This window comes from Rana temporaria, chromosome 4 (assembly GCF_905171775.1).
Source record: "Rana temporaria chromosome 4, aRanTem1.1, whole genome shotgun sequence".
NCBI lineage: Eukaryota > Metazoa > Chordata > Amphibia > Anura > Ranidae > Rana > Rana temporaria.
In genome coordinates, this window is record NC_053492.1 from 22096122 (window position 1) to 22118278 (window position 22157).

A 22157-nucleotide genomic window follows, 5' to 3' on the forward strand; every position below is an offset into this window, starting at 1 on the left:
CTGCACACCCGTTACAGGTGATCACAGTCATGACCCCTGATGACGTCAGAGCGTGCTGACGAAATGCGTAGGGTGGCTTGAGCATGATTTGTCACTTCCGCTGTTTGCAACGCAGCTGGAACGCCAACAGCGTTTCCAACACATGGATGGCTAAGCTGCAATGGTGACTTGTTTTTAACTAATTTTTTGAATAAATCGTGATATACGTCACCATGGAAGCCCTCTTTTTGCTTGTCTTTTTCCACTAACTATTGGACCAATGGCGGAACTTTAAGGGTTGCTGCAGTCGCACTTGTGACTGGGCCCTTCCGCTATACCGCTGTGGGGGGGCCCCCCCAAGACCCGGCATTTCGCCCTGCACCTCTGACTGGCCGTTTAGAGTGCATTGGGGAGAGGTGGAAGGAGGTGGGAGGAGGCAATCAGCAGCTCTCTGGGGACCCTGGTGTAAGGGGAGGCTCTCTGGGGACCCTGGTGTAAGGGAAAGCTGTCTGGGGAACCTGCTGCAAGGGGGGCTCTCTGGGGACCCTAGTGTAAGGGCGGGCTCCCTGGGGACCCTGGTGTAAGGGGGGGCTCTCTGGGGACCCTGGTGTAAGGGGGGGCTCTCTGGGGACCCTGGTGTAAGGGGGGGCTCTCTGGGGACCCTGGTGTAAGGGGGGGCTCTCTGGGGATCCTGGCTGGCTGTTTAGAGTGCAGTGGGAGGAGGCGATCGGCAGCTCTCTGGGGACCCTGGTGTAAGGGGAGGCTCTCTGGGGACCCTGGCGTAAGGGGAGCCTCTTTGGGGACCCTGGTGTAAGGGGGGAGGCTCTCTGGGGACCTTGATGTAAGGGGAGGTTCTCTGGGGACCCTAATGTAATTGGGGGAGCTCTGGGGACCCTAATATAAGTAGGGAGTCTCTCTGGGGACCCTAATGTAGAGGGAGGCTCTCTGGGGACCCTGATGTAAAGGGGGGCTCTGGGGACCCTGATGTAAAGGGGGGCTCTGGGGACCCTGATGTAAAGGGGGGCTCTGGGGACCCTGATGTAAGTGGGGGATCCACACTCAGATATGTAACAATATATATCACCATACACACACACACACACACACACGTATATTATATACATGTGTATGCCCGCCCAAAGGTATGACTTTCTTTACTTCGCTGCTATGGGCTCTAGCCGGAGATCTTTTGTAGACCCAGCAACAACCCTAGTGGGGGGCCCTTCATGGTTTCTTGCACCGGGGCTCTAAAGATTCTAGTTATGCCTCTGCATTGGACATCTGTTCGGATCGGTGTTAGGGTTGTGAAAATTTCCCTACTGGTAATATCCACAAGTGTCTGTGATGACCTGTAATAGGTGTCCTGGGAACCTGATTGGATACTCGTCCGGATCGGTGCCGTGGCTGTGTGAATCTCTTTTGGCATTATCCATAAGCGTATATGACTACCTGTAATGGGGGGGGTCATGAAATTCTGGTGAGTAGGATGTGTGGCAGGTGATGGCGGTGTTTGATTATTTACTGTTTGATTATAGATTATTTACTGAACACTGAGTAGATGTTACAATCTTTGTTGGACTCTATATACAGTGGCGGTGCGTCCATAGTGGGCGCAGGAGCGCCGCCCCCTCTCTCCTGCACCCATCACTCAACAATGGATAGAGCTCTAATCAGCTTCCAAATGGTTAACCAGAGGGCACACAGGCTGTGCGTTCCCTGTTTAAACAATGCTTCCCTAACACTAACCCGCCTGTCAGCCAATCAGGTGCACAAAGTCTGGTTACTGGTCACCTGATTGGCTATTAGGCGTCCAATCATAACAGAGATGACATCGAGGACGGGAGAAGACATTGAGGACTCGGAGGAGGACGGCTCTGACACGAGAAAGGTCAGTGCCGGGCAGGGGGGCAAACTGGCTGCATTTGATAGGGCAAACTAGCTGCATTTGAGGGGGTAAACTGGCTGCATTTGAGGGGGCAAACTGGCTGCATTTGAGGGGGCAAACTGGCTGCATTTGAGGGGGCAAACTGGCTGCATTGAGGGGGCAAACTGGCTGCATTTGAGGGGCAAACTGGCTGCATTTGAGGGGGCAAACCTGGCTGCTTTAAGGGGGGAAACTGGCTGCATTTAATGGGGACACTAGCTGCATTTGAGGGGAAAACTGGCTACATTTTATGGCTACATTTGAGGGGAAAACTGGCTACATTTGATGGGGAAACTGGCTACATTTTATGGCTACATTTGAGGGGGAAACTGGCTACATTTGATGGGGAAACTGGCTGCATTTGAGGGGGGAAACTGGCTGCATTTGAGGGGGGAAACTGGCTGCATTTGAGGAGAAAACTGGCTGCATTTTATGGCTACATTTGAGGGGGAAACTTGCTACATTTGAGGGGGAAACTGGCTGCATTTGAGGGGAAAACTAGCTGCATTTGAGGGGAAAACTAGCTGCATTTTATGGGAAAACTGGCTGCATTTTATGAGAAAACTAGCTGCATTTTATGGGAAACTGGCTGCATTTTATGAGAAAACTGGCTGCATTTTTAGGGGGAAACTGGCTGCATTTGAGGGGGAAACTGGCTGCATTTGAGGGGGAAACTGGCTGCATTTGAGGGGGAAACTGGCTGCATTTGAGGGGGAAATTGGCTGCATTTGCGGGGGAAACTAGCTGCATTTGATGGGGAGACTGGCTGCATTTGATGGGGAAACTAGCATCATTTGAGGGCAAATTGGCTGCATTTGATGGGGAAACTGGCTGCATTTGATGGGGGACACTGGTTGCATTTGAGGGGGGAAACTGGCTGCATTTGATGGGCAAACTGGCTGCATTTGATGGGGAAACTGGCTGCATTTGATGGGGAAACTGGCTGCATTTGATGGGGAAACTGGCTGCATTTGAGGGGGAAACTGGCTGCATTTGAGGGGGGAAACTGGCTGCGTTTGATGGGGAAACTGGCTGCGTTTGATGGGCAAACTGGCTGCATTTGATGGGCAAACTGGCTGCATTTAATGGGCAAACTGGCAGCGTTTGATGGGGCAAACTGGCTGCGTTTGATGGGGCAAACTGGCAGCGTTTGATGGGGCACAGTGTCTGCGTTTGATGGACAGAGTGGCTGCGTTTGATGGGGCACAGTGGCTGCGTTTGATGGGGCACAGTGGCTGCATATATATATATATATATATATATATATATATATATATATATATATATATGTATATATATATAATTTTACACATGTATATGATTGTGTATGCTGTTTGATGCAATTTTTTAAGCATTTTGCACTTTAAAAAGCTTTACCTAGGTAGAGCGCGGTTTAAATCAATTAATCTTTAATTGATTTATTTTATACCGATTCCCATACATGTATTTCAAACGCATATTCAGCTTCCCATCCCAGAGCTCAGCTCGAAACGACCTCGGAAGCGAGCCTTCATCTGAAAGGTCTCAATTATGCCATGTTTGTATTTTAGATACCCCCAACCCGGTGCAGACGCTACACTCACCTTCTTGAAAGAGCTGTTTGGCATAGGATGGTTCATTGCCCTGAGCTTGAAAGAAAGCATAGATACACTTCCTGACCAGGTCTTCCCAGCCCGTACTTCCCGAGGCTCTCAGGGAACTCGTGTCAATAGAGATTATTTTACCTAAACAGAAAAATTAAAAAACACACAAGAACTCTGTTACTGTAAGCCGTCCCATAAGAAAACACAGATTTTTTTTCTTTTAGAGAAGCCCCCCTATTAAAAGCAACAAGCCCTGGAAAAATGACAAGATTGTCTTCCTTCATCAAACATAATCATACTTAATGTCAGGGATTTGGCCTCGGCCGGGAGGAAAGAACTCTAGATGCGGGGCAAAGCTTTCCAAATCGAGTGTTTGCACAACCTCTCGTACGCTCTGTCAGCGGGCCAATAAAAATAAGTGGAGAGTGAAGTTGTTTGCCAGCACTCATCTTCGTATGGCGCACGAACCGTGTTATCAATTTGTCGTTTGTCGGCATCTTGTGTACGGCAGCCAGAAAAGGTGTGAAAGATGACACTTGGGATAAAGTATAAATGTATTCCTGGCTTCTCCACACATACAGTGCCTAGAAAAAGTATTCATACCCCTTACAATTTCCCAAATTTTCTCATGTTACAACTAAAGGCTTAAATGTTTTTTATTGCGATTTTATGTGATGGACCAACATAAAGTGGCCCGTAATTGAAAAGTAGAAGGAAAATGATTTCAATGGCCCAGATTCAAGAAGCAATTGCGTCTGCGTAACCATAGTTACGCAGCGCAATTGCTTACTTGCGCCGGCGTAACGACTTCTCCTGATTCAAAGAGCTCGTTACGCCGACTGCAGCCTAAGATATGCGTGGCATAAGGCTCTTATGCCCTCATATCTTAGGCTGCATTCTTACGCAGGCCGCTAGGTGGCGTTCCCGTTGTGGTCAGCGTATAGTATGCAAATTGCATACTAACGCCGATTCACAACGTTACGCGAGCCCTGCGTACGCAGTTTACGTCGTTTGCGTACGGCGGTTTTTGCGTAAGGCTGCACATGCTAAAAGCAGGGGCAGCCAATGCTAAGGATACCCGTCGTTCCCGCGTCGCGAGGTTTAAATTTTACGTCGTTTGCGTAAGTGAATCGTGAATGGCGCTGGACGCCATTCACGTTCACTTTGAAGCAAATGACGTCCTTGCGACGCCATTTACCGCAATGCACGTCGGGAAAGTTTCCCGACGGAGCATGCGCTCTACGCTCGGCGCGGGAACGCGCCTAATTTAAATGATTCCCGCCCCCTACGGGATCATTTACATTAGGCACGCTTACGCCGGGCATTTTTGAGGAGCGCCCACGCAAATTACGTGGCTACTGCTTTATGAATGAAGCGTAGCGCAAATAATTTGCGTAGGCGCAGGGTAAAAAGGGTACACTGCGCCTCCGTAAGGAGCGCGCAGCTGTACCTGAATCTACCCCACTGTTAATAAATATGTGAAAAGTGTGGGGGGTACATTTGTATAGCGCCCCCCCTGAGTCAATAGAACCGCCTTTCACTGCAATTACAGCTGCAAGTCTTTTTGGGGAAGTCTCAACCAGCTTTGCACATCCAGAGAGGGACATTTTTTCCCATACTTCTTTGCAAAATAGCTCAAGCTCTGTCAGATTGGATGGAGAGCGTCTGTGATCAGCAATTTTCAAGTCTAGCCACAGATTCTCAATGTGATTTAGGTCTGGACTTTGACTGGACCATTCTAACAATTGATCTAAACCAGGGATATGCAATTAGCAGACCTCCAGCTGTTGCCAAACTACAAGTTTCATGAGGCATAGCGAGACTCTGACAGTATCAAGCATGACACCCAGAGGCAGAGGCATGATGGGACTTGTAGTTTGGCAACAGCTGGAGGTCTGCTAATTGCATATCCCTGATCTAAACCATTCTATTGTAGCTCTGGCTGTATGTTTAGGATCTTCAGCACACATTTGTTGTGTACCGTATTTATCGGCGTATACCGCACACTTTTTTGCCCTGAAAATCAGGGCAAAATCGTGGGTGCGCGGTATACGCCGATACCCGCTTTCCCGCGCCGAGTTTTGAATACTGCGCCGACATATACCGAGCGCAGTACACTCGGGTATAGTCGGGCAGTCTCGGCTCCTTCCGCGCTCACGTCCTGGACGTACAGGACGTCAGCGCGAGAGTTGCCGAGCATTGCCGACAATACACGAGTGTACTGCGCTCTGTATACGTCCGCGCAGTATTCAAACTCGGCGCGGGAAACGAGCGGGGAGGACGCGAGGACGCCGCAGAAGGACGCCGGACCCGACGAAGAGAACACCCGAAGCCGCAGAAGGACGCCGGACCCGACGAAGAGGACACCCGAAGCCGCAGAAGGACGCTGGACCCGACGAAGAGGACACCCGAAGCCGCAGAAGGACGCCGGACCCGACGAGGCCGCCGATGGACGCCGCGCAAGACACCAAAACTGTAAGTCCAAAAAAACTTTCCACAGGATTCGGGGCAACTTTAGGGGTGCGCGGTATACGCGGGAGCGCGTTATACCGCAATAAATACGGTAACATTCCAAAGCGCAGCGTATAATTTACTATTTATGTATGTTTAGAATTGTTGTCCTGCTGGAAGGTGAACCTCCACCCAGTCTCAAGTCTTTTGCAGACTATAACAGATTTTCTTCTAAGATTGTCCTGTATTTGGCTCCATCCATCTTCCCATCAACTCTGACCAGCTTCCCTGTCCCTGCTGAAGAAAAGCATCCCCACAACATGATGCTGCCACCACCATGTTTCACGGTGGGGATGGTGTGTTCAGGGTGATGCGCCACACATGCGTTTTGCTTTTAGGCAAAAAAGTTTAATCTTGGTCTCATCTGACCAGAGCACCTTCTTCCACATGTTTGTTGTGTCCCCCACATGGCTTCTCACAAACTGCAATCAGGACTTCTTATGTCTTTCTTTCAGCAATGTCTTTCTTCTTGCCACTCTTCCATAAAGGTGAGATTTGTGGAGAGCACAACTAATAGTTGTCCTGTGGACAGATTCTCCCACCTGAGCTGTGGATCTCTGCAGCTCCTCCAGAGTTACCATGGGCCTCTTGGCTGCTTCTCTGATGAATGCTCTCCTTGCCCGGCCGGTCAGTTTAGGTGGACGGCCATGTCTTGGTAGGTTTGCAGTTCTGCCATACTCTTTCCATTTTCAGATGATGGATTGAACAGAGCTCTGTGAGATGTTCACAGCTTGGGATATTTTTTAAAATCTAACCCTGGTGTGGTCTTTGGCCTTCATGATGTTGTTTGTTCACTAAGGTTCTCTAACAAATCTCTGAGGGCTTTACAGAACAGCTGTATTTATAGTCTCTGACCATTTCCCCCCAATAATTCTCCAGTCTATCACAGTCTTCTATAGCATTACATATTAGAAATATTATCTACGGCCCTTTGGAGACATGTGGAGCATCTGAGGCCCCCGTATCTTGTAAACTGGAGTGAGCCCGCAATGACAGGTGTCAAAGCATGGGAAAGGAAAGAGGCCGGGGTAAAATGTTATATTTACAAAGCTGTCCTGGATATATTGAAAGAGCTAATGCATTTTTTAAAAGCACAGTTATCCTTTAATGATAAAACAGCTGGGGAACCACCTGCCATAAAACAGTCTCCAGCAACAATGCAGCCAGATGCTCCACATTCCACCATAAGTCTTGTATAAACCGGATCGAGTTTGTAATGATCTTATCAGCATTTTCATTACAGAAAATGTTGGGAGAAGGTGAACATGTAAAGTGCAGCTTTTAAAATCTATTTTAGGCTAATAAACGTCTGCTGCTCATTTCACTGTTCAAACCGAAGATGTCAGTATAGGATTTTCTCTTTTAACTAGCCGTCTCCAAGCTGCCCGCCTTGGAAGGTGAACTTACTCTGGCTATCACAAAAGATGCCACCAGTGGTCAACTCAGGTGAACTTCTTTTTTTGTTTTTTTATTAGGGAAAGAACAGAATCCCTGTGACACCATTGGAAAGATTTCCCATCACTTCCTATCAGGGCCGTCTTTAAGGCAGGGCAAAAGGGGAAGCTGCCCTGGGCCCTGTCATTGTTGTGGGGCCCAAAGCAGCTGACACATACTTGCCAACTATCCCAGTTTAAATTCTATTGAAGTTTTAGTCATGTGCTGCGTCCTGCTATCTCAGTGTGAAGTGCTGCTGCCAATGCTGCCCAGATCTGCCCTATTGTTGTGTACAGATGACTCACCTGCAGACCCTGGGCCAGATTCTCAGAAGAGTTACGACGGTGTATCTCAGGAAACACCGTCGTATCTCTGTTTTTTGACCCGGGTATCTATGCGAGTGATTCCTAGAATCATTTTCGCATAGATACGCCATAGATCCGACAGGTGTAAGTCACTTACACCGTCAGATCCTAAATGCAATACAACGCTGACCGCTAGGTGGCGTTTACGTTCAGGTCTCATTTGACTATGCAAATGAGCCTGATACGCCGATTCCCGAACGAATTTGCGTCGCGTAGTCGTCGTTTACGTAGTTTCCGTAGGCGTAAGGTTACCCCTGCTATATGAGGGGTAACCTTACGCCAGTCCGCCGAATGCCATGTTAAGTATGGCGTCGGGTCCGCGTCGGCTTTTTCCGTCGGTTACGTTGTTTTCCTAAGTCGTTCACGAATACGACTTTACGTCAATGACGCTCACGTCGGCGTCATTGACGTTTTCCGTCGTGAGCTGGAGCATGCGCACTGGGCTTTTTCCCGGCCGGCGCATGCGCAGTTCGATCGGCGCGGGGGCGCGCTTAATTTAAATACAAGCCGCCCCCTTTGAATTACGCGGGGATACGCCGGGCCATTTACACTACGCCGCCGCAAACTACGGAGCAAGTGCTTGAAGAATACGGCACTTGCTCCAGTAAGTTGCGACGGCGTAGTGTAAATGGCTTACGCTACACCGCCGCAAAATGTACAAGAATCTGGCCCCCTGTGTTTACATGTAAATAACCGGCATTCATATGTAAATAACGGGTTCATTCATATGTAAATAGTGGTGGGATTCATATGTAAATAAGGGCAGCATTCATATGTATATCATGCCCCTTTGCAGTGAAGAGATGATGTGCTGTAACCTCTAGCAACCAATCAGTGAGCAGTATTAGGCCCCTTTCACATGGGGCGGATCAGTAATGCTCCGTTGATCCCCGCTGAGCCGGCGGATGACAGGGCGGTCCCCGCACTCTGTGCAGGGACCGCCCTGTCTTTTCTCCGCTCTCCCCTATTGGGGGGATCGGATAAACACGGACCGTCTGTCCGTGTTCACCCGATCCGATCCGCCAGACGGATGGAAAAGTAGGTTTTTCCTCCGTCACACTTTGGCGGATCGGAGCGGGTCGGATGTCAGCGGGAATGTCACCGCTGACATCCGCGGCTCCATAGAGGAGCACGGAGCGCCCGTTCAGGTCCGCCCCAAAAAAATGGCAGGCGCACCTGAACGGGCCGCCCGTGTGAAAGAGCCCTTACTGTACAGTTGTACAGTAATCTCTAAAAAACAATCAACAATAAGAAATCATGCAGTAACTTCTAGTAACTAATCGGTGAGCCTGGGGGGGGGGGGGGGGAATGTTTTGCTCAGGGTCCAATCAACATTAAAGACGGCCCTGCTTCCTATCCTGACAGGAAGTGAAAACACATTTTTTCTCACCAGTAAAATAGGTAGGGTCCTTTAACCCCCTTGTGCCGACCGCCTCTTAGCCCTTTTAGAGTTTCAAAGCCTGGGAGGCAAAGGTGGGCATTCAGGTCATGTGACTGCTGTGATTGGCTGTCACAGTGGTGATCACGTGATCAAAAAGCTCCTGATTGCAAGTATGCATCTGGTGCTTACTGATCTCTGCTGGCTACCGTGCTGAGAGCGTGCAGAGAGTGAGCTCTCCGCACAGAAAGGCCCAGATTCACAGAGAGCAAGGCGCACATTACGCCGCCGTAGAGCAAGCGATGTACGCTACGCCAACGCAGCGCAGAGAGGCAAGCATTGCATTCAGCAAGCCAGTGCTCCCAACGCACGCCGGAGTAGGTTGAAGTTGGCGTGAACCCATGCAAATGAGGCGTGACACCATGCAAATGATGGGACGAGCGCCAGACAGGTACGTATCACGAACTGCGCATGCGCCGTGACGTGGACGAAAGCACAGCACCCCCATGCGCCTGCTCACAACCACGCCGGCACAACTGCCTAAGCTACGCCGGATCACTGCGTACGCCGTAAACATAACGTACGCCCAGCCAGACACACGTCCAACGCACAATACGTCGGCTTGTGTTCCCTGGTGCAGACCTGTGCATGTCTGTTGCTGGGTTGCACCTCCTTTATGGGGAATAACTTTACGCCGGACGTACAACTTACGCGCTTCTCGCGTAGCATGCGTCGGGCACACGCACGTTCGTGAATCGCCGTATTTCCCTAATTTGCATGTTTGAATGGCTAATCAATGGGAGCAGCCCCATGTGTCCAGCCTAAATGTGCGCCCACCCTACCCCGGCGTGTGCCTGTTTTTAGGCGCATATTAGTTTGTGGGTCTGGCGCACATTTGCACTTACAACGGCGTAACGTGTTATACGTCGGCGTAAGTGCTTTAAACAGGGCTTCATATATGCGGCCATTTGGCGTTAAGGCCCATCCGCCAAGTTGCCGCATATATACGTGCAGCCGACGTCAAGAGGTTAATGAGGTCATAATTACTAATCTTCTTGTCCCAGTGACAACTGCTTCCCTCAAAAAGTAGAACAACTTTCCTGAAGCCACATCCGGATCAAATTGAGTTTATGGAAAAGATAAAAAGGCTCTAAATCTGACTTTGTAGGCAAGATGGACGAGAGTATAATAAAAAAAAATAACGTGTTTCGCTATTTTGCTTCGTCAGGACACACTCTGGGATTATTGGAAGGAACAGGTCTCACTATCTTTTCAGCACAAGATTATCTGCGTATAGGAAACTCCAGAATGGACCTCAAGGCTCTATCAATTCTAGCATCCCTGGGGGGGTTCCCTGGGGGTACACAGACATTCACTCCATCCATGCCTGGCCTAAAAGACTCCTGGACCCCATGCAGCCGCACCTTTCTTTGATATAGATAGGTTAGGTTAGGCTGTTACCTATATTAACAAGACTTATATTTTTCTAAATGGGTAAACCTTCAAGTCCTTGACATTATGGACCTAACAAAGTTTGAAAAAGCTTTGGATATACCCCCCCCTTTTTTTTTCCTTCCCTCCCCTTCCCTAATTATTCTGGTGCTTACCATGTGTCTCTGATGTATGATACTCTGCAATAAACTCTGGGGCAGATTCAGGTACCGCTGCGCACTCCTTACGGAGGCGCAGCGTCCCGTTTTTGCCCTGCGCCCCCGCAAATTAACTGTGCTACGCTTCATTCACGAAGCAGTAGCCACGTACTTTGCGTGGGCGCTCCTCAAAAATGCCCGGCGTAAGGGCGCCTAATGTAAATGATCCCGTAGGGGGCGGGAATCATTTAAATTAGGCGCGTTCCCGCGCCGAGCGTAGGGCGCATGCTCCGTCTGGAAACTTTCCCGACGTGCATTGCTTCAAAGTGAACGTAAATGGCGTCCAGCGCCATTCACGATTCACTTACGCAAACGAAGTAAAATTTAAACTTCGCGACGCGGGAACGACGGGTATACGTAGCATTGGCTGCCCCTGCTATTAGCAGGAGCAGCCTTACGCGAAACCCGACGGACGGAAACGACGTAAACTGCGTACGCAGGGCTCGCGTAACGTTGTGAATCGGCGTTAGTATGCAATTTGCATACTATACGCTGACCACTACGGGAACACCCCCTAGCGGCCAACGTAAGAATGCAGCCTACGATATGACTGGCATAAAAGCCTTATGCCAGTCATATCTTAAGCTGCCGTCGGCGTAACGAGGTTCCTGAATCAGGAGCATTCGAAACGCCGGCGCAAGTAAGCAATTGCGCTGCGTAACTATGGTTACGCAGACGCAATTGCTTCTTGAATCTGGGCCCCTGTATGAAGAAACACTTTTGCTCCTTTGCTACATAATATTAACGGCAAATATGGGTCATCTCTCTTCTCCATATGATAAACCTTGAGGTTCATTCTGGAGTTTCTCATACAGAGATAATCTTGTGCTGACAAGATAGTGAGACCTGTTCCAACAATCCCCGAGTGTGTCCTGAGGAAGCAAAATAGCGAAACGCGTTGACACACAGGGGCTCACTGCTGCCCATTTGGTGTCAACCTCCTGTTTGCACCATAGACTTATGTATTTTTTGTGTTAAGTTTATGTTTTTTTAACTCTTCCTATACTTGATTTGTTTGTAAATGATTCACTGTTAATAAAATATACTCTCGTCCATCTTGCCTACAAAGTCAGATTTAAAGCCTTTTGACGCTTCATCTTTTCCATAAACTGCTCCCCTCATTATCTGTCCTTCTGTCACACGGTGTCATGGGGGCAGAAAGTACATAGATGTCAAATGTCCTGGTTTTGCCATCTTGAACTTGATGATGTTGTGTTCCGGGCCATGTCCTGGGATCACAGTGTCACCTTTATGGTGAAGAGGAGCCTTCAGTGGGTTGTAGGCAGTGGCATGCAGTCTGTATTCCCCACTGTAGGTGGCTCTCGGCTAAATGGGCAATGCAGAAAGGGGAAGGAATTTGTGAGGAACTTGGTTCCTCTGTGACTTCCTGCAGTTACCCGTAGACAGCTGTCTGATTGGACACTGGTGCCCCAAGTGACTTCAGCGGACATCTTAGGTTAGGCAGAGTCTATTTAAGATGCCTACTCCTGGGTTTTGGCTTGTAATGCGAGTGGCTAGTGAGGGGACCCGTCTGGCAGGGACAGTGCTTAGAGAGAGAGGAAGGTTCCAGAGAAAAAGGGACAATGTCTACCTCCCTTCAGAAAGCCTTCCCTGTGGGTGTGGACCTTCCAATCTGCATTCCACTCCTTGTTGCAGAGTCTGTTTACATCTTTCCAGTCTACAGACCACTGTAACAGTTCGTAAGGGGCTCTGTATAGTCGTGCCTAGTTGTATTGTGTACAACCTTTCTACAATATATTGCTCTTGCCTATTTTGAACTCTTTGGCCCAGATCTACAAAGAACTTACGCCGGCGTATCTATTGATACGCCGCGTAAGTTCTACGATGCCCCGTCGTATCTTTGTTTTGTATCCACAAAACAAGATACGACTGAATGAGGGCTCGATCCGACTGGCGTTCGTCTTAGTACGCCGTCGGATCTAAGGTGCATATTTACACTGTCCGCTAGATGGCGCTTCCGTCGATTTCCGCGTCGAGTATGAAAATTAACTAGATACGCCAATCCACAAACGTACGTCCGGCCGGGGCTGTTTTTTACGTTGTTTCCGTAAGGCTTTTTTTGGCGTAACGTTACCCCTGCTCTATGAGGCGTACGCAATGTTAAGTATGGACGTCGGGCAAGCATCGAATTTTCCGTTGTGTACGTCGTTTGCGTAAAACGTTCGCGAATAGGGCTTTGCGTAGAATGACGTTCATGTCGAAAGCATTGGCTTGTTGCGGGTTAATTTGGAGCATGCGCACTGGGATACCCCCACGGACGGCGCATGCGCCGTTCAGAAAAAACATAATTTACGTCGGGTCAAGACTTATTGACATAAAACACGCCCCCATCTCATCCATTTGAATTTGCGCGCCCTTACGCCTACACAGTTACACTACGCCGCCGTAACTTATGGCGCACATTCTTTGAGAATACGGAAAATACGCTGTAAGTTACGGCGGCGTAGTGTATCTGAAATACACTACGCCGGCCGGAAAGAAGCGCCGCGCTTCGTGGATCTGGCCCTATGTGTTTACTGCCCATCACACCATACTGCACCTTGCTCTCAGGGTGTTCCTTACATTAATAGAGGCAGGGCCGTCTTTAATGTTTATTGGACCTTGGGCAACATTTTTCTGGCTCACTGATTAGTTCATAGACTCCAGTATGTGAATGGGGTTCGGGCAGGTGTGCCTGGTCATTGGATGGACCTGAGAAAGTCTGTGGGTGTGGGTAAATGCATCCTGGGCTCCGGAACTGAAATGTTGGTAAGTATGGCAGTGAGATGTCCTGAAAAGGGGAAAAAGATACCAATAAAACTTGACATGTGTATTTACTCTACCCAAAGGTTTGGTAAAAGTGTGGCAGCTGGTTCAAATATACCTAGAGCAAAGGGCATCATCTGCATATCCAAAGTACCCATTCCGATTTTCCCTTTAATTAAACTGTACTACCCAAATCTCATTGCTGCATTGCAGACTGCTGGCTCCATGTTCTAACTCACCATCAGCGGGGCTCCCAGTATTCCTTTTTTCATTGGGGCTCAGAACAGCAAAGGCGAACCAATGACAGCACAGGAACACAACTGCCTGCATACAAATCTCATGGCACAGCCTAGCGAGGGGACTTTGGGAGCTTGCCATGGGCCACTGTGCTCACCTGTAGCGTCTTGCTTTGTGATGAAAGACTCAATAGGGGGAACAGGAGCAGGCCGAGGTAATCTCCGCGCAATACAGATCAGACACGACTGGAAATCTGCCAAGGAGACACAAAGACACTGGTTAGCTTATTGTATAGGAAAATGAAATCTCTTTAGGCATTTACCTACATAACTGCCTTGTTTTTATGTCCGATATAGAAGGCTGCTTAAAGTGTATATTCTGGTCAGATACATAAGCCGCTAAATATACCATTGAAAGTTCCTTTTTTTTTATAGGGTTCTATAACTCCATCTGCTTCCTCCTACATATCAACCTTCTTAACCTACAGTACACAAGAATCAATGGAAAGTTCCTCCTTATAAGCCTATCCTGGGAATCTTTTGAGTGGAGAGAACCTTAACACACGTTACACACGTCTTTATGGTCACCAGATTAACTATTGCTAGAGCCTGAAAGACCCCCTCACTGATTTTCGACAAAGTAAAAAAAAAAAACACACATTTTAAAATTTTCATTGAGAAGCCAACAGACCATCAGATTGGAATATACACACGGAAGATTCTTGAAAGAGTGGTAGACAAGGATATCATAGGTGACCGACTATCCCCTATAACTTAGTGCTAACTATTTACATGGCAGGCAGTCAACTCATGGTCCTAATTCCTCCCTCTTTGTTTTCTTTCTCTCCCTTTTCTGCTCTCTCTTCTTTTTCCATCCCTCTTCCCTTTTCTTCTTGCCCCACTCTCCTTTTCCACTAACTTCCATAACTCCTTTTTAACTACGTCCACTTTCCTAACCCTTGCCTTACTAAACCCCATTGGCCATCTCACCTGCCCTCTTTCCCCCTCCAATCCAACTGTCTGCCCTTTTCCGCCCCATCCCTTCCCATCCCACTGCTTCTTCTATGGGACAACACCCAATGGCCCCCTCTTATACACCCTCCATAGACTAATTTACCATCAAAGGGCCCTTCTTCTTACCCATCTCTCCTCCCCCCACCTTCCTACCTCTCCCTCTCACAAACCTCAAACCCTTCCCTTTCTACTACCTCTACTTTCCCAGACTCTCACCTATAGATAACCCCATTGCCCTACCCACCTCCCCCTCCCATCCCGCTATCTGCCCTTTCTCTCCCTTCCCATCCTGTTACTTTTTCTATGGGGTAACACCCAATAGCACACTCTGTAGACTAATTTACCATCAAGTAGGCCTTTGAAAACCACCTCAATACCCCCATTGTCCATCTCACCTGCCCTCTTTCCCCCTCCAATCCAACTGTCTGCCCTCTTCCCCCCTTCCCATCCCACTACGTCTTCTATGGGACAACACCCAATGGCCCCCTCTTAAACACCCTCCATAGAACAATTTACCATAAAAGGGCCCTTCAAGGACCAACTGGCCTCTGTCTTATCTCCTTTTTCCTGCCTCTTCCTTTTTCTTCTTACCCATCTCTCCTTTCCCCATCTTCCTACCTTCCCCTCTCGCAAACCTTAAACCCTTCCCTTGCCACTACCTCTACTTTCCCAGACTCTGCCCTATAGCTAACCCCATTGCCCTACCCACCTCCCCCTCCCATCCCGCTATCTGCTTTTTCTCTCCCTTCCCATCCTGTTACTTTTTCTATGGGGTAACACCCAATAGCACACTCTGTAGACCAATTTACCATCAAGTAGGCCTTTGAAAACCACCTCAATACCCCCATTGTCCATCTCACCTGCCCTCTTTCCCCCTCCAATCCAACTGTCTGCCCTCTTTCCCCCTTCCCATCCCACTACGACTTCTATGGGACAACACCCAATGGCCCCCTCTTAAACACCCTCCATAGACCAATTTTCCATCAAAGGGCCCGTCAAGAACCACCTGGCCTCTGTCTTATCTCCTTTTTCCTCCATCTTCTCTTTTCTTCTTACCCATCTCTCCTTCCCCCACCTTCCTACCTCCCCCTGTTGCAAACCTTAAACCCTTCCCTTTCCACTGCCTCTACTTTCCCAGACTCTCCCCTATAGCTAACCCCATTACCCTACCAACCTCCCCTCCCATCCTGCTATCTACCCTTTTTCTCCCTTCCCATCCTGTTACCTTTTCTATGGGGTAACACCCATGAGCACCCTCTGTAGACCAATTTACTATCAAGTAGGCCTTTGAAAACCACCTCAATACCCCCATTGTCCATCTCACCTGCCCTCTTTCCCCCTCCAATCCAACTGTCTCCCCTCTCCCCCCCCCTTCCCATTCCACTACATCTTCTATGGGACAACACCCAATGGCCCCCTCTTAAAACACCCTCCTTAGAACAATTTACCATCAAAGGGCCCTTTAAGGACCACCTGGCCTCTGTCTTATCTCCTTTTTCCTCCCTCTTCCCTTTTCTTCTTGCCCATCTCTCCTCCCCCTACCTTCCTACCTCTCCCTCTCGCAAACCTTAAACCCTTCCCTTTCTACTACCTCTACTTTCCCAGACTCTCACCTATAGCTAACCCCATTGCCCTACCCACCTCCCTCTCCCATCCCGCTATCTGCTCTTTCTCTCCCTTCCCATCCTGTTACTTTTTCTATGGGGTAATACCCAATAGCACACTCTGTAGACCAATTTACCATCAAGTAGGCCTTTGAAAACCACCTCAATATCCCCATTGTCCATCTCACCTGCCCTCTTTCCCCCTCCAATCCAACTGTCTGCCCTCTTCCCCCCTTCCCATCCCACTACGTCTTCTATGGGACAACACCCAATGGCCCCCTCTTAAAACACCCTCCTTAGAACAATTTACCATCAAAGGGCCCTTTAAGGACCACCTGGCCTCTGTCTTATCTCCTTTTTCCTCCCTCTTCCCTTTTCTTCTTACCCATCTCTCCTTCCCCCACCTTCCTACCCCCCCCTCTTGCAAACCTTAAACCCTTCCCTTTTCACTGCCTCTACTTTTCCCAGACTCTCCCCTATAGCTAACCCCATTACCCTACCAACCTCCCCCTCCCATCCTGCTATCTGCCCCTTTTCTCCCCTCCCATCCTGTTACCTTTTCTATGGGGTAACACCCATGAGCACCCTCTGTAGACCAATTTACTATCAAGTAGGCCTTTGAAAACCACCTCAATACCCCATTGTCCATCTCATCTGCTCTCTTTCCCCCTCCAATCCAACTGTCTGCCCCCCCCCCTTTCCCATCCCACTACGTCTTCTATGGGACAACACCCAATGGCCCCCTCTTAAACACCCTCAATAGAAAAATTTACCATCAAAGGGCCCTTCAAGGACCAACTGGCCTCTGTCTTATCTCCTTTTTCCTGCCTCCTCCTTTTTCTTCTTGCCCATCTCTCCTTTCCCCATCTTCCTACCTTCCCCTCTCGCAAACCTTAAACCCATCCCTTGCCACTACCTCTACTTTCCAAGACTCTGCCCTATAGCTAACCCCATTGCCCTACCCACCTCCCCCTCCCATCCCGCTATCTGCCCTCTTTGTCCCCTCCCATCCTGTTACTTTTTCTATGGGGTAACACCCAATAGCACCCTCTGTAGACTGATTTACCATCAGGTATCCTTTTGAAAACCATTTCAATACCCCCATTATCCATCTCACCTGCCGTCTTTCCCCCTCCAATCCAACTGTCTTCCCTCCTCCCCCCTTCCCATCCCACTACGTCTTCTATGGGACAGCACCCAATGGCCTCCTCTTAAAACACCCTCCTTAGAACAATTTACCATCAAAGGGCCCTTTAAGGACCACCTGGCCTCTTTCTTATCTCCCTTTTCCTCCCTCTTCCCTTTTCTTCTTACCCATCTCTCCTTCCCCCACCTTCCTTCCTCCCCCTCTCGCAAACCTTAAACCCTTCCTATTCCACTATAAGGGAAAAAAAACTGCGCTAGTGATAACAGAGAAATGTAGAATATTAAGAAGAGGCTGCAGCTGGCGTGTGATACACAAAATGACATAAAAAATAGGAGCAAAGCTGCGCCATAAACATTAAACAATATTAACCAAAATTAATAGTGATTGCCCAAGGTGTGTTTGTATCAGGTCCATACACGAGTGATAACCAGCAAAGGACACCCTTGAATCAGAACCAGTCCATATATTGAGGTTGATAAACCAGTTGTTGACACAGGTATCAATGGGAAATAACAGCAAACCAAATCCTAGGCGAAATTCACACCACCAAAGTGACTGGATGAATAAACTTAGTGAACCCTTCACCAGAAATGAGAGGCCGCTTACCAGAGGGCAAGCACAATGAGCAGTTGGCTATAGCCCAGCGGCCTTTAGTATTCACAGGATCCCACAGGAACAGATACCCGGAACCGCTCGATAGCGTCACCATCCAATGCATCCAGTGAGAAAATGAAGAAAAGATGCACCATAGCGTAACTCCGTATCAAATAAGGATTTAATAAAACAGTAGATGTACTTACAAACATAGAAGTAAAATCAGCATTAAAAAACGAACGAAGCCGGCCGGCATTCAAGGAGCCCTCCTCCTTTGCGTGGTGACGTCACTGTGTGTCCTCCCAGACGCGTTTCGTCATCAATAGGACGTTATCAATGGGGTCTGCTGCCTCTACTTTCCCAGACTCTCCCCTATAGCTAACCCCATTGCCCTACCCACCTTCCCCTCCTATTCCGCTATCTGCCCTCTTTCTCCCTTCACATCCTGTTACATTTTCTATGGTGTAACACCCAATAGCACTCTCTGTAGATCAATTTACCATCAAGTAGACCTTTGAAAACAACACTTCTCTCTTGGAGATCAGACAACCAAATCTTAAATGTTGACCTCCTACATGCGTCACTCTGTAGGGTGTTGTCATAGCTATTCTCTGGAATCGTCTCTTATCTGGATGTAATTGGTTGCAAACTCAGAATTCAGTAAAATCTTTGTGAAAGAGTTTTTTTTTTTTATCTGTCTTGTGTGTCATCAGCCCATAAGAGGAAAATTGAACCAAGAGCATTTGTTTTCAGATAACAGGTATTTTAATGGCATGGGGAAATAGGCATGATTTACAGAAATGTACTGCAATTTTTTTGGTTTTGTGTGCCCCAACGTGCACTTTAATAAGGCCAACTGAGCTCTTTTGTCTTCAGACGGCATCCGTTGTTTGCATTGGATCTCAATAGGATACAGGTAGATTTGCAGTTCAAGGACCCCGGCTTTGGAATGCTCTACCCACGACCCCATCCGCTTGGAAGAAAACCATCAGGCTTTTAGGAAAAAACTGAAGACCCACCTCTTCTAATGGATCAGGACAACACTGGATGCAAAGCGCCTTGAGGCGATTAAGTTCGCATTTGTTGCGCTATACAAGTTACTCACTCACTCACATTAATTGAGATCAGCCAATCACACAGTGGGATATTGCTCATAGGGATAAGTCAATTTAGTACCTGGCAGGAGGATGCTTTTGCTTAACTCATCACACTGGGATTGGAGTCCTTAGGACATAGATGGATTTGAAGACCAACACAGGTACTTAGTCATACATAACACAAGGACCTGCTTTTTAGAGCCACCAGGTTCACTTTAATGCACGCCACCATTTCCAAGAGAGTCAAGTCAAGTGGACCTTATAAAAGACCAGAATCTACAGTAAATTGTTTCTGGAATTTCCAGGAGGGGGCACCGCTAAATGGGGTCAAATATGAAATGTTCCTTTAAGAAACACATGCAACTCAGTTGCCTGTCCTGGAAAATTACTGTGTATAAATGTCAAAGTCAGATTGTTAAATCAGCTCAGAAAGATATCATGATATTTACTGTAGAAAGTACTAAACTGGTTGGTCAGGTATTTGTTTCCAGTCCTCTGAATGTTTATGCAGTCTCTGTAAATGTCTCTTCAAACACAAGCTGAAATGCCAGAAAATGTGTGCAATAGATCAACGACCTTCTCTTGCAAATTGGGTTACCTTGTGATCTGTATAGCTTCCCTCTAACCCAATTATATAACATTTGGAGAAAAATAACACCCTCCCCCCCATCCTATTGCACAAGTGTGACACACATGCTGTATACTGCTTCTTATAAATGAAACCATCGGGTACTGCTGAGTTTTTCAATGCTTTTTAATTTCAGGCACTTGGGCTATTCAGGGCAATTTCAGTGACTGGCGCTAATGCTAAGAGTTATTATTGTGGTCACTGGCACCAATACTGGGGGTTATTAGTGCTGCGACCAATACCAATGCTGGGGGTCATTTTTGTAGTCACTGAAACTGATGCTGGAAGTTACTAATACTGCCACTGACACCAATGATGGGGTTTATTTTACTCCTAATTTCTCTTCAGTGTGTGTGTGACAATTACAGCAGGTGTACTCTCAGGAGGAAGAAAGATGACTCGATCCCTCTATATTGATCTTTAGCCATCACTAGAGGGATCAGCAGCAGGAGGAAGGAGGTCCTGATTCCTCTATATAGATCTTTATATCACTAGAGGGGTCACCAGCAGGAGGAAGGAGGTCCTGATTTCTCTATATAGATCTTTATATCACTAGAGGGGTCACCAGCAGGAGGAAGGAGGTCCTAATTCCTCTATAGAGATCTTTATATCACTAGAGGGGTCACCAGCAGGAGGAAGGAGGTCCTGATTCTTCTATATAGATCTTTATATCACTAGAGGGATCACCAGCAAGAGAAGGGGGTCCTGATTCCTCTATATAGATCTTTATATCACTAGAGGGGTCACCAGCAGGAGGAAGGAGGTGCTGATCCCTCTATATACCGTAGATCTTTAGATCACTAGAGGGGTCATCAGTAGGAGGAAGGAGGTCCTGATTCCTCTATATAGATCTTTATATCACTAGAGGGGTCACCAGCAGGAGGAAGGAGGTGCTGATTCCTCTATATAGATCTTTATATCACTAGAGGGGTCACCAGCAGGAGGAAGGAGGTGCTGATTCCTCTATATAGATCTTTATATCACTAGAGGAGTCACCAGCAGGAGGAAGGAGATTCTGATTCCTCTATAGAGATCTTTATATCACTAGAGGGGTCACCAGCAGGAGGAAGGAGGTCCTGATTCCTCTATATAGATCTTTACATCACTAGAGGGATCACCAGCAGGAGGAAGGAGGTCCTGATTCCTCTATAGAGATCTTTATATCACTAGAGAGGTCACCAGCAGGAGGAAGGAGGTCCTGATTCCTCTATATAGATCTTTATATCTCTAGAGGGGTCACCAGCAGGAGGAAGGAGGTTCTGATTCCTCTATATAGATCTTTATATCACTAGAGGGATCACTAGCAGGAGGAAGGAGGTCCTGATTCCTCTATATAGATCTTTATATCACTAGAGGGGTCACCAGCAGGAGGAAGGAGGTCCTGATTACTCTATATAGATCTTTATATCACTAGAGGGGTCACCAGCAGGAGGAAGGAGGTCCTGATCCCTCTATAGAGATCTTTATATCACTAGAGGGGTCACCAGCAGGAGGAAGGAGGTCCTGATTCCTCTATATAGATCTTTATATCACTAGAGGGGTCACCAGCAGGAGGAAGGAGGTCCTGATTCCTCTATATAGATCTTCAGTTAGACCTCATTTAGAATACCGTGTTCCGTTTTGGAGACCCCCACTTACAAAAAGAAATTGAGAAGATAGAACAAGTCCATAGATGGCCAGCAAAAATTGTGAAAGGTTTGAGGGATAAAACATATTGAGAGAGACTTCAGGAACCTCATATGTACACCATGAATGAAACCTGTAAGTACATGAAAGGCAAGAAAGGGCAGTATTTTCAGTAATAAGCGCAGATTAAAGGGGTTGTAAAGGTTCGTTTTTTATTTTCTAAGTACGGTAGGTTCCTTTAAGCTAGTGCATTGTTGGTTCACTAACCCTTTCCTTTGATTTCCCTTCTAAATGTTTTTTTTTCTGTCTGAATTTTTTCACTTCCTGTTCCCTCTCAGTAAGCTTGCCCCCATCACCCGAGCCGTTCTGGCTGGGGGTTAGTCAGCGTGCTCGCCCCCTCCCTTGGCAAGGAAAAGGTAAGTGAACCAACAATGCACTAGTGCACTAGTTTAACCGGTTAAGACCTGGACCAATATGCAGGTTAAGGACCTTGCCCCTTTTTGCAATTCGGCACTGCGTCGCTTTAACGGACAATTGCGCAGTCGTGCGACGTGGCTCACAAACAAAATTAGCGTCCTTTTTTCCCCACAAATAGAGCTTTCTTTTGGTGGTATTTGATCAC

General features: G+C 47.8%; 1 protein-coding gene across 4 annotated transcripts in view; it reads right to left on the bottom strand.

The window, feature by feature from the left end:
• The window catches only part of NCOA1 (nuclear receptor coactivator 1), a 299593-nt gene that overhangs the window by 78816 nt on the left and 198620 nt on the right, over positions 1–22157 (bottom strand). For all 4 annotated transcript variants that reach the window (XM_040348120.1, XM_040348119.1, XM_040348117.1 and 1 more), the window contains exons 7-8: positions 13984–14079; positions 3487–3627 (exon numbers count right to left, since the gene is read on the bottom strand). In XM_040348120.1, the coding sequence (XP_040204054.1) occupies positions 3487–3627; positions 13984–14079 (237 nt within the window). The remainder of the gene's footprint in view (positions 1–3486; positions 3628–13983; positions 14080–22157) is intronic.